We start from the raw sequence: 12,162 nt of genomic DNA, 5'->3' as shown, positions 1-12,162 counted from the left end.
GTATTGGAAGGACTGTATTAGTCAAATGTGTCAACTCAATGAGCAGCAAACCTGCAGATCATACATCCAACTAGGCCCATGTGTGCCCCATGCCAATAGATATGGGACATCTATTGGCTAACACTTGACCAGCAAGCTAGTTTGCTACTTTTGAATAATGCCTTGTCCGGTAGCTTCAATGTTGGGGAGAAGACTAGTCAACTCTTGGGCGGGGCGCAAGGATGCTCCATAACATTACACATGTTAGGATGAGATGAATCACATATGGAGGAGGTCAAAGTTGATACTAGTAGTACAGATGAAAAGGGGGGAGATTCTAGTAGGAGCGAACTGCATGCTAGCTAGATAAACTGTCGGCTAACCGTTGTAAGCATGCACACTTACCCGTGTAATCGCAGATCTCTTTGTAAGAAATGGCACCAGGTGCGTTGTGGCGCAACAATTATAAAGCCAACAGCAGTTGTGTGTGAAATCTTTTTTTGATTTTTTTAATTTTTTGAGAACAACAGATCATCCTTTTCAACCACACATCATTTATTACAGTAAAATATTTATACAATCCATTGATATTACAAGAAAATAGATAAATAAATGCACAAATACATAAAAATATATAAATGTTCAACTAAAGAAAACAAAATAAAATAAAATGTTTTTCAACTAAAGATGCCAGTTTTGTGCAGCAATGTTTCACATTTGTCGCAATGTTTCTTAGCTCATATATTCCACAAGATACATATTTAATCCTATAAAATATGAGTTCAAACTATATATTTTTCCCACACAGGGCAATTACATCATACAGTGCTAAGGACCTCATTGGATGAGAATGAATAGACATTTAGACTGACGCTCCGCTTCCTGCCAACATCGAGGTAGGAGAGAAATAAATAGTCAACCCACACCATAAAATGGAGCAATGTTATGAATCCCTTCACACAGGACGTGCAAACTAAATGCTTACATTTGGGGAAATCTCAACACTGGTTTCCTTTGCCTGTATCCTCGTCATTTCATCAGCCTCACTGATTCAGACAATCTGGATTGATGGGGACTGCCAAGACATATTTTTAACCAACAGATTGGGCCGTCGGAGTTGTCATAGATACCATCACCCTGCCCTTCCACAATTGAGTTTTGCTCCAGACAGGTGGGTCCACCCCAAAATGATGACAGACACCCGTCTCGATCAATGTGAGAAGACTTGAAATACACAAGATGGCGGTGTACACGTTGTTGGATTACTTCACGGATCATAAAAAGTATTTATTTTAATAACAGAGCATTTAAAACAAAACAAAATGTCATGGATCCCCTTGCACCCTAGACAAGGACATTTTATGAGACTCCTGTTTCTACAAATAGAGAATGAGGACAGTATCGCCAAACTAAGGTTGGTCTGAAATGTTCTGTGCTACACCAAAACAGTACCTAACCGTTAACTCCCAGTATATTACAGAAAAACATTGTTTTGATTAAATCACATTATCTGGTGTTACAATCTGTAGATAGAATTGAGATATTTCTGGTTAAAATGACAGTGTAGGACCTGGTCATTGGGTTCCGTGCGGTTCTAACGCCGGAACCAGATCCAGGTATTGATGAGCCAGAACGCCACGGTGGCGGAATAGAGAATCACCTCTCGCTTGGAGCGCTCCTTGTTCTCCTCCTCCAGTAGCTGGAGACGTCGGTTCAGCTTCACAATCTGAATAAGAAAGATGAATGTAGAGAATCAGTATGTTAAAAAAAATGGATGATTCATCAGAACAGTTGATTCACTCCATTTAAGTGAATGAAATGCAATTCAGTTTGGTGGATTTGAAAACTCCTTATAGAGACCATTTTAATCTTTCTTCATTGGGAGAGTGTCAATTCCACATAAATTCAGGACATCCCCAAAATGTCATTTCCTGAACTGAAATGGAATTGACTCAATTTATACATTACATACACATCAGTGGTGGCTGGTGGCACTTTAAAAGGGGAGGACGGGCTCATAATAATGTCGAAGGAAATGAATGGAATGTGTTTGATACCTTTCCATTCACTATTAAGAGCTATCCTCCCCTCACCAGCCTCCTCTGATACCAATTATGTGTTAGCTACAGTCATTCATTTGCTCAATATATCAATTGGAAGGTAATCAATCATTTAATAAATATAATTGGATAGGAGGGCAATACAGGGTACAATGCTTTGACTACCTGTCGCCGTAGTGACGAGGCGTCCACTAAGCCTGAATCGTCAGGGGTCATGTCCATGTCGAGGGTCAAGTGACCAGCCCTACAGGAAACAAAAAGAAGAACATATTTATAATTACGACGGGAACATAAATGGATTTAAAATAGAAAAGTTACATTTGAATGGTTACTGGCTGGAGTAAAATGCGTTTCCCCTCCTGATTGACTGGATTTTCCTTGGTTAGTAACCGTGTAAATACTCGACTCAGAACATTTGAATGGTCTTTCAACTTAAAAAAAAAAACACAGTTTTAGTGGCGCTAAACACGCCATCACCACTCCGAGCTCAGCTTCATTATTGACAGGGTAAGTACAGGCTTTGTGCCAATACAGCTGTATTTGAGCTAACAGAGGCGATCATGAGCCAACTCTATGCAGTCTAATGCTATTCCATTAAAACACACACACACACACAAACTGTTGACAGTAGCTACGCACTACAGCCTACTTAGAGATAATAGATCTTTATCTCATCCTAGCTTAGAGTAAGCATGAGGCACACACTGACTACTCCTGAAGTATGCACTAACTAGCACACTTTCTCACATAGATGTTATTTACAAGGGTGGAAACTCCTTCCAGTCGATGTTCACAGCAGTCTTATGCTTTAAACACCTCTCAGGGAGAGGCGGGACGCAAATGTCTCAACTGGCCAATCGATGTTCACAGCAGTCTTATGCTTTTAAAACCTCTTAGGGAGAGGCGGGACGCAAATGTCTCAACTGGCCAATCGATGTTCACAGCAGTCTTATGCTTTTAAAACCTCTCAGGGAGAGGTGGGAACGCAAATGTCTCAACTGGCCAATCGATGTTCACAGCAGTCTTATGCTTTTAAAACCTCTTAGGGAGAGGTGGGACGCAAATGTCTCAACTGGCCAATCGAAGTTCACAGCAGTCTTATGCTTTTAAAACCTTAGGGAGAGGCGGGACGCAAATGTCTCAACTGGCCAATCGATGTTCACAGTCTTATGCTTTTAAATCCATGACCGGGAGCGTAGGAAAAAGGGTGAAAAAAATAATATTTCAGGATGCAATATTGTGTGTGGCTGAGGAGATCAAGGGGGTCACCTGCGGTGGATGTCGACCTCCAGGACCTCGAGGACCTGCTGGTAGGCCCGGCGCGTGGTGCATTGGATATAGGACAACAACCCTCCAGCACTGTACTGTAGGTTCACCACGTCCTCAGGGGTACACAGTGGGGGACAGGCACGGAGAGGGGGGGCGACGGGGGACAGGGTTACACTGAGAGACAGAAGGGGGGGGAAAAAGTAAGAGAGATTGAGATAAGGGAGGGATGGATGGAGAATTGAAAGAAGGTAGAGAGATAGACAAACAGAGGAAGAGGCAAAGACATATTGTTTTATTTGACCTTTATTTAACTAGGCCAGTCAGTTAAAGAACAAATTCTTATTTTCAATGATGGCCTAGGAACAGTGGGTTAACTGCCTTGTTCAGGGGCAGAACGACAGATTTTCACTTTGTCAGCTCGGAGATTCGATCTTGCAACCTTTCGGTTACTAGTCCAACGCTCTAACCACTATGTCAAGGAATCAAGAGAGATGCAGAGAGAGAGGCATTTTATAGTCTCTCGCGACTAATCTCGGCAACGCAAATCTGGGCTCCGGCCAACTACTCGATTTGGTTCGGCGAAGGGGGGGGGGGGGGGGTTAGAGTAGATCCTCTTTGGTAGCACCACAGTATTGTGCAAGTCTGTGGGCCAAATATCCTCTCCCCTTTCTGGAATTCAAAAGATGCTAGGTGCATCCCCGCAAAATTAGGATGAGTCCAAAACCAGCGCACTGGAAGAAATGTTGCACATTACCTATCAAATCCCACAGTCTCTGAGGAAAGACGTAACATTTTTATGTTTCGTCCTCATGAGATTCTTCCTGTGACAGATGACATTTAAACGTTAAAGGGGAAACATTTGGTGATAAAGCCCCAGAGTCAGATGAACTCCAACTTTACATTTTAGTCATTTAGCAGACGCTCTTATCCAGAGCGACTTACAAGAGCAATTAGGGTTAAGTGCCTTGCTCAAGGGCACATCAGCAGATTTTTCACCTAGTCAGTGAGGGGATTCGAACCAGCGATCCTTTCCAGCGGTTGTTTTTTACGAATCATGATCTCGCCGACAGTGGTGCTAAAAGTGGGAACAGGGAATATAACTGGAAAATTATCTAATAAACACTGGTTATCTGCAAAATAGTCGCATTGAAAATAATTGTCATATACCTCCATGGTGTTAGCATGCAGCATATACAAATATTGTAAAAATGGGGACTTTCCACAAAGGATGGGGCTGGGAAGGGTCTTTGACAGTGGGGGTGCGTGGACTTGTTAAGATTTGAAAGCCTTTTTTCCCCAAGAACCAAATTAAGTAGCTGGCCAGCGCACACGCAAGATCTGGTTCTGGGTGCTGAAATTAGGCATTTCATAACTACGAGAAAGAAAGCGATGAGTCTTCCAATGCTTCCCTCACACCTGGACTGGTGCTTACCTTACGTGGGTTCTGTTGGCCGGGCCGCTCTGGCGGATGCTGGTGTTATCGCTCACTGTGCGCTCCCTCAGCAACCGAGAGTGGACCTGTGTATGGGGCACATCAGGGATGTATGATGGGATCGCTATATTTTCATTTTAGCCTTACATTTGAAAGTGATAGGACTATTTCTGCCTAATTAGAAATGTAGTAACGGATAACTAGGAAGTAACTGACGGGGGGGGGTCTACTTTTTATTACCACTTTTTCTTTGGTCCAATTGGTAGTTACAGTCTTGTCTCTTCGCTGCAACACAACCCAACCAAGCCGCACTGCTTCTTGACACAATGCCCACTTAACTCGGAAGCCAGCCGCACCAATGTGTCGGAGGAAACAACGTGCACCTGGCGACTGTGTCAGTGTGCACTGCGCCCGGCATGCCACAAGAGTCTCTAGTGCGCGATTGGACAAGGACATCCCTACCGGCCAATCCATCCCCTAACCCGGACAACGCTGGACCAATTGTGCACCGCCCCATGGGTCATGGCCGGCTGCAACAGAGCCTGGACTCGAACTCAGAATCTCTAGTGGCACAGCTAGCACTGCGATGCAGTGCCTTAGACCACTACGCCACTCGGGAGGCCTGGGTTGGTCTACTTACCCCGCTGATTAGAGTTAGCATTGTAGCGTGACTAACAATGAAAAACCGGACCCAGGTTAGCATGCTCCAAATAGAATGCTCCAAATAGAATGCTCCAAATAGAATGCTCCAAATAGAATGCTCCAAATAGAATGCTCCAAATAGAATGCTCCAAATAGAATGCTCCAAATAGAATGCTCCAAATAGAAAAGCTTCTTTTTTTTTGTAGAACATTTAGAACCATTTATGGCTCTGTGTAGTTCTAATGACGTCACACCGTTGACACAAACTCACCCCCTGGTTGGCGTGGGCCTGTGGTGTGGGAGCCTGGTCCGTCTCCAGGGAGTCCAGGGAATGTTCGTTGAGGGTGAGGACGCGTGGCGGCGCCTTCATGTCCAGTAAATCCACAGGAGGAATGGACTGGATCAGGTCTAGGTCTCTGGGCCGGGAGTAACGGGAGTCCCCATCGTCCCCTGGAGATGGCGGAAGGAGGACAGAGTCATGTTCATTAGTCATCTAACGGAAGAAAACAGACTGAAACAGGGGAGGACTAGCTGGACTTGTCAGCACAATGACTCAACAGGGATTTGGACTGACCTACTGACAACCAGATGGCTCTCTCCAGGTTTCCCCACAGACAACCAGATGGCTCTCTCCAGGTTTCCCCACAGACAACCAGATGGCTCTGTCCAGGTTTCCCCACAGACAACCAAGATGGCTCTCTCCAGGTTTCCCCACAGACAACCAGATGGCTCTGTCCAGGTTTCTCCACAAAACCACCCTGACAACCAGATGGCTCTGTCCAGGTTTCTCCACAAAACCACCCTGACAACCAGATGGCTCCATCCAGGTTTCCCCACAGACAACCAGATGGCTCTGTCCAGGTTTCTCCACAGACAACCAGATGGCTCTGTCCAGGTTTCCCCACAGACAACCAGATGGCTCTCTCCAGGTTTCCCCACAAAACCACCCAGACAACCAGATGGCTCTCTCCAGGTTTCCCCACAAAACCACCCTGACAACCAGATGTCTCTGTCCAGAGAGCAGACACCGCTCACCTGCTATCACAATCCTCTCTGGTACATGTATCATGTAGACCAGAGGCTCCAAAACTTTTCCCCTCCTGCTTCACTTCCAGCATTGGGGAACATCCCGTGTCACCTCTATTCCCATACGCACAAGCATTGTTCATGACACAAACTGCTCACACCACTCATTGGCGTAAAGGTCGGTAGCATAGTGGTTAGAGTGTTGGACTAGTAGCCGGAAAGTTATGGATATATGGATGAGCGATGGCCGTGCGGCATAGGCAAGATGCAGTAGATGGTATAGAGTACAGTATATACATATGAGATGAGTAATGTAGGGTATGTAAACATTATATAAAGTGGTATTGTTTAAAGTGACAGGTGATAGTTATTACATCCAATTTTTTATTATTACAGTGGCTAGAGATTTGAGTCTGTATATTGGCAGCAGCCACTCAAGTAGGAAACAACATCTCCACCCCGCTAATCCTCAACACTGGGGCCCCACAAGGGTGCGTTCTCAGCCCTCTCCTGTATTCCCTGTTCACCCATGACTGCGTGGCTACGCCTCCAACTCAATCATCAAGTTTGCAGACGGCACTACCTGGTAGGCTTGATTACCAACAACGACGAGACGGCCTACAGGGAGGAGGTGAGGGCCCTCGGAGTGTGGTGTCAGGCAAATAACCTCACACTCAACGTCAACAAAACAAAGGAGATGATTGTGGACTTCAGGAAACAACAGAGGGAGCACCCACCTATCCACATCGACGGGACAGTAGTGGAGAAGGTGGAAAGTTTTAAGTTCCTCGGGGTACACATCTGGACAAACTGAAATGTTTCACCCTCACAGACAGCGTGGTGAAGAAGGCGCAACAGCGCCTTTTCAACCTCAGGAGGCTGAAGAAATGTGGCTTTTCACCGAAAACACTCACAAACTTCTACAGATGCACAATTGAGAGCATCCTGTCGGGCTGTATCACCGCCTGGTACGGCAACTGCTCCGCCCACAATCGTAAGGCTCACCAGAGGGTAGTGAGGTCTGCACAACGCATCACAAGGGGCAAACTACCTGCCCTCCAGGACACATACACCACCCGATGTCACAGGAAGGCCAAAAAGATCATCAAGGACAACAACCACCCGAGCCACTGTCTGTTCACCCGGCTATCATCCAGAAGGCGGGGTCAGTACAAGTGCATCATTTTGATTTGTTTAACACTTTTTTGGTTACTACATGATTCCATATGTGTTATTACATAATGTTGATGTCTTGACTATTATTCTACAATGTAGAAAACAGTACAAATAAAGAAAACCCCTTGAAATCAGTAGGTGTTCTAAAACTTTTGACCGGTAGTGTAAATTAATCAAAATATAACTTTTTTGGGGGGGGGGGACCCTCCCCACAATTTGGAAACAACTGACGTAGATCACACACTGCTCACCTGCTATCACGATCCTCTCTGGTACATGCATCATGTGGGGGGCCAGGGGCTGAGACAGCAGCCCATGTTGGTTTTCGGGGGCCACTTTGAGTGTGTCGGGGATGCGCATGCGTTGGCTGATACCCTCGGTGTACTGCAGGTCATAGTGGATCCGATTCATCTCTGCCTCTTCCGAAGAGGAAGAGGGGAAGGTTGCCACACTCATCCAGCCTTGTAATAACAACAAAAGCCTCAATAAGCAAACATTAAAAAAAAAAAATCGCTCATATGTTAACATTAGGTCCATGTATTTTGCCCTATAAAAAGGAATGCAATTTTCCATTTATATGCAATTTAACCAACTGTATTGATAACAGGGCATTTGATATAACATAATGATTTCATGGTTTTATTGCATTCTACACATTATTGACATTCTTGTGCATTCCTGAAATGTTTAATACCAACTCATAATCAAATAATGATGACTGCATTTCTAAGTTAAATGATCATGTAGGCTACCATTTATATGGGCTAACTAACATAGTACTGTTTTGTGTGACTTATGGTTATTAATAGCCTGATACCTCTGCTTAATCCAAAACAAGCATGGTTTTATTTATACTGAACAAAAGTATACATGTAAAGGGTTGGTTCCATGTTTCATGAGCTAAAACAAAAAATAACAGACATTGTTTCATATGCACAAAATGCTTATTTATCTCAGATTTTGTGCACACGTGTTCACATCCCTGTCAGTGAACATTTCTCCTTTGCCAAGATAATTGATCCACCTGACAGGTGTGGCATATCAAGAAGATGATTAAACAGCATGATCATTACACAGGTACAATTTGTGCTGGGGACAATAAAAGGCCACTCTAAAATGTGCAGTTTTGTCACACAACACAATTCCACAGATGTCTCTGTTTTTGAGTGAGCTAACAATTGGCATGCTGACTGCAGGAATGTCCACCAGAGCTGCTGCCAGAGAATTAATTGTTAATTTCTCTACCATAAGCCACCTCCAATGTTGTTTAAGAGAATTTGGCAGTACGTCCACCGGCTTCACAACCGCGTGTAACCACGCCAGCCCAGGACCTCCACATCCGGCTTCTTCACCTGCGGGATCGTCTGAGACCAGCCACCCTGACAGCTGATGAAACTGTCTGAATCATTTCTGCACAAACTGTCTCAGGGAAGCTCATATTTAAAACATTTATTTTATTTTATTTAACCTTTATTTATCTGTGTGCTCTTCGTCCTCAGCAGGGTCTTGACCTGACTGCAGTTCTGACTGCAGCCACTAGCACACTGGGGAAGTCTGCTCTTCACGGATGAATTCCAGTTTCAACTGTACCAGGCAGCTGGCAGGATATGAGCGTGTATGGTGTCGTGTGGGTGAGCGGTTTACTGACGCCAACGTTGTGAACCGAGAGTCTGATGGTGGGGTGGGGTTATGGTATGGGCAGGCATAAACTACGGACAACGAGAACAATTGCATTTTATCGATGGCAATTTGAATGCACAGATATAACGTGACGAAATCCTGAGGCCCATTGTCACGCCATTCATCCGCCACCATCACCATGTTTCAGCATGATAATGCACGGCCCCATGTCGCAAGGATCTGTACACAATTTATGGAAGATGAAAATGTCCCAGTTATTCCATAGCCTGCATACTCATACATGTCACCCATTGAGCATTTTTGGGATGCTCTGGAAGGATGTGTACGACACATTGCTCCAGTTCCCGCCAATATCCAGCAACTTTGCACAGCCATTGAAGAGGAGTGGGACAACATTCCACAGGCCACAATCAACAGCCTGATCAACTCTATGCGTTGCATGAGGCAAATGGTGGTCACACCAGAAAATTACTGGTTTTCTGATCCACACCCCAACTTCTTTTTGAAAGGTATCTGTGACCAACAGATGCATATCTGCATATATGAACTGTAACTAAAATCATTGAAATTGTTGCGTTTATATTTTTGTGTAGTGTGGCTATGTAATTGTAAAACAATATGTGAGGTCTCCAGATCTGGTGTTATTATGGCTTAGTTAATGGAAAACTCCACCACATTTTTCAACTGACCTGGTCTTGGCGATACTTTCTTTGTTCTCGATTTGGAAGAAAAGTGTATCTCATAAATGTCCCGGTCCAGATGCAAGTGGTTCTACAAAAAAAGATATATAATTCAGAAAGATGTTAAATCCATGTTTTAACATGAATCCATGGGGGTTCCTTGTCATTTTAGCTGCCTGCACATCTAGCATTTCCCAGTATCTTTACAGGAACTAGTTGCTTCTGTGACACCCCCGCGGCCACATGTAGATGACAGCCATCACACAGCGCGACCAAAACAAAGATATGCACACATGCCAGATGCCATTTCTCACTAGGTTTTATTGCATTCTATAAATAATTGACATTCTTGTTACCAACTCCTAATCATGTCATAATGACTTCATGCAAAATGAACACGTAGGCTACCATTTTAATGATGTATTTTTATTTTTTAAACCTTTTTTAACTAGGCAAGTCAGTTAAGAACAAATTCGTATTTATAATGACGGCCTACCCCAGCCTGTCCCCAACCCAGACTACGCTGGGCTATTTGTGTGCCGCCCTATGGGACTCCTGATCACGGCTGGTTGTGGTACAGCCCGGGATCGAACCAGTGTCTGCAGTGACGCCTCTAGCACTGAGATGCAGTGCCTTAGCCCCAGTGGCCTAACTGTTGTTTGTTTTCCTACTAATTGTAAATAATAGCCAGATACCTCATGCTTAAATCCTAAACAAACATGGACTGAAATTAGCTGGCAGTAATTGTTTTAACGTGCTATTCAGAATCCTTGGGACAACTCCCCTAAACGAAGTTGATATTGCAAATGGTTATGGTTAGGTAAGGGTTAATGTTAGGGTTAGGACATGGACGTCCCAACGATCCCAAGTAGCAATGCCCTTGGCTCAACTGCGTGGCTCAGACAGTGGATTACTTGACCATTACAGACAGTGAGCAATGACGCTGGAAAGCACCGTGTGGCTGTGATATTTGAGACTCGTATCAAACAATGACAACTAGTGTGAAGATAATACTAATTAGTTAACATTTTCAGTCTACCCCCATATCAGGCTAGCTAGCTATTTGAAAGTCTAACCAGGTAACGTTAGCTATATTGTTTCGACGCTTTGCCAACAGGGCATTCAGTCCTCGGCTGACTGTATAATTGTAAGACAAGCCAGACGAAATGTTGTTGTTGTTGTTGTTTTTTTGTTGCAAACGGTAAACGTTAACAAAGGCGTGCATGAAAAAAATTATTATTGTTGCAAGTAACTATAGCTAGCTAACGTTAACTGGCTTGGAAGTTAGCTACATACATTTTCTCACGACGGTGAAGGCAAAATATTCAGACACTTACCCGTTGTATTTTTCTTCGTCGAAACTGCAGATTTCATAAGCTAAATGATAACATTTTAATTACAGTGTGTTTTATGTTCTCCTTGTGCTGCTTATCATCAACCAACCGCATGAACCTGTAGTAGTCGACACTACCGGGTAGGGGAGTACCGCATGAACCTGTAGTAGTCGACACTACCGGGTAGGGGAGTACCACATGAACCTGTAGTAGTCAACACTACCGGGTAGGGGAGTACCACATGAACCTGTAGTAGTCGACACTACCGGGTAGGGGAGTACCACATGAACCTGTAGTAGGGGAGTACCACATGAACCTGTAGTAGGGGAGTACCACATGAACCTGTAGTAGTCGACACTACCGGGTAGGGGAGTACCGCATGAACCTGTAGTAGTCGACACTACCGGGTAGGGGAGTACCACATGAACCTGTAGTAGGGGAGTACCACATGAACCTGTAGTAGGGGAGTACCACATGAACCTGTAGTAGTCGACACTACCGGGTAGGGGAGTACCGCATGAACCTGTAGTAGTCGACACTACCGGGTAGGGGAGTACCACATGAACCTGTAGTAGTCAACACTACCAGGTAGGGGAGTACCAGCTAGCTACGAAATGTAGCTGTAGAGTCATTCATTCATTCATTGTAGTAGTAATGGCAAACCAATCATTGTGTCAACGGTATAGTATCTTGCTATCTTCAAAAGTGCATTTCGAAATTAGCACATTGCTAGACATTACTTGACACGTTTCACTAACTGGTGTGAGTTTGCATTAGTTCACTTAGTAGCCAAGTTACTAACATAACACATCTTTCAACTCTAGGACAAGAATCACACATACACTGAGCGTACAAAATGTCAAGGACACCTGCTCTTTTCATATGACAGACTGGCCAGGTGAAAGCTATGATCCATTATTGAT

The 12,162-nt window shown here is 44.3% G+C and overlaps 1 protein-coding gene across 3 annotated transcripts; it reads right to left on the bottom strand.

The window, feature by feature from the left end:
- Positions 1–472: 472 nt before the first annotated feature.
- LOC109871805 (mitochondrial fission factor homolog A-like) lies at positions 473–11,804 on the bottom strand. 3 transcript variants are annotated; one of them, XM_020462824.2, is made up of 8 exons: positions 11,243–11,804; positions 9,915–9,996; positions 7,836–8,045; positions 5,654–5,832; positions 4,741–4,826; positions 3,309–3,482; positions 2,205–2,283; positions 473–1,705 (listed from the first exon to the last, which is right to left on the bottom strand). In XM_020462824.2, the coding sequence occupies exons 3-8, from the start codon at positions 8,038–8,040 to the stop codon at positions 1,574–1,576; spliced, it is 855 nt and encodes a 284-aa protein (XP_020318413.1). In that variant the 5' UTR covers positions 8,041–8,045; positions 9,915–9,996; positions 11,243–11,804; the 3' UTR covers positions 473–1,573. The 3 variants fall into 3 exon arrangements, with proteins under 3 accessions (XP_020318413.1, XP_031663086.1, XP_031663087.1); XM_031807226.1 differs by having other exon boundaries at positions 7,836–9,996; positions 11,243–11,664; XM_031807227.1 differs by lacking the exon at positions 3,309–3,482 and having other exon boundaries at positions 11,243–11,662.
- Positions 11,805–12,162: the final 358 nt, after the last annotated feature.

This window comes from Oncorhynchus kisutch, linkage group LG27 (genome assembly GCF_002021735.2).
Source record: "Oncorhynchus kisutch isolate 150728-3 linkage group LG27, Okis_V2, whole genome shotgun sequence".
Taxonomy (NCBI): domain Eukaryota; kingdom Metazoa; phylum Chordata; class Actinopteri; order Salmoniformes; family Salmonidae; genus Oncorhynchus; species Oncorhynchus kisutch.
This window is presented reverse-complemented; position numbering and strand designations above follow the sequence as displayed.

Excerpts from the sequence above, each read along its gene's own strand:
- LOC109871805 (XM_031807226.1), bottom strand. The coding sequence starts at position 8,157 with ATGGAAAATTGCATTCCTTTTTATAGGGCAAAATACATGGACCTAATG. Across the intron at positions 4,827-5,653 it reads AGGCCCACGCCAACCAGGGG|GTCCACTCTCGGTTGCTGAG; the intron begins GTGAGTTTGTGT and ends CCCCATACACAG. Across the intron at positions 2,284-3,308 it reads GAGGTCGACATCCACCGCAG|GGCTGGTCACTTGACCCTCG; the intron begins GTGACCCCCTTG and ends TGTTTCCTGTAG.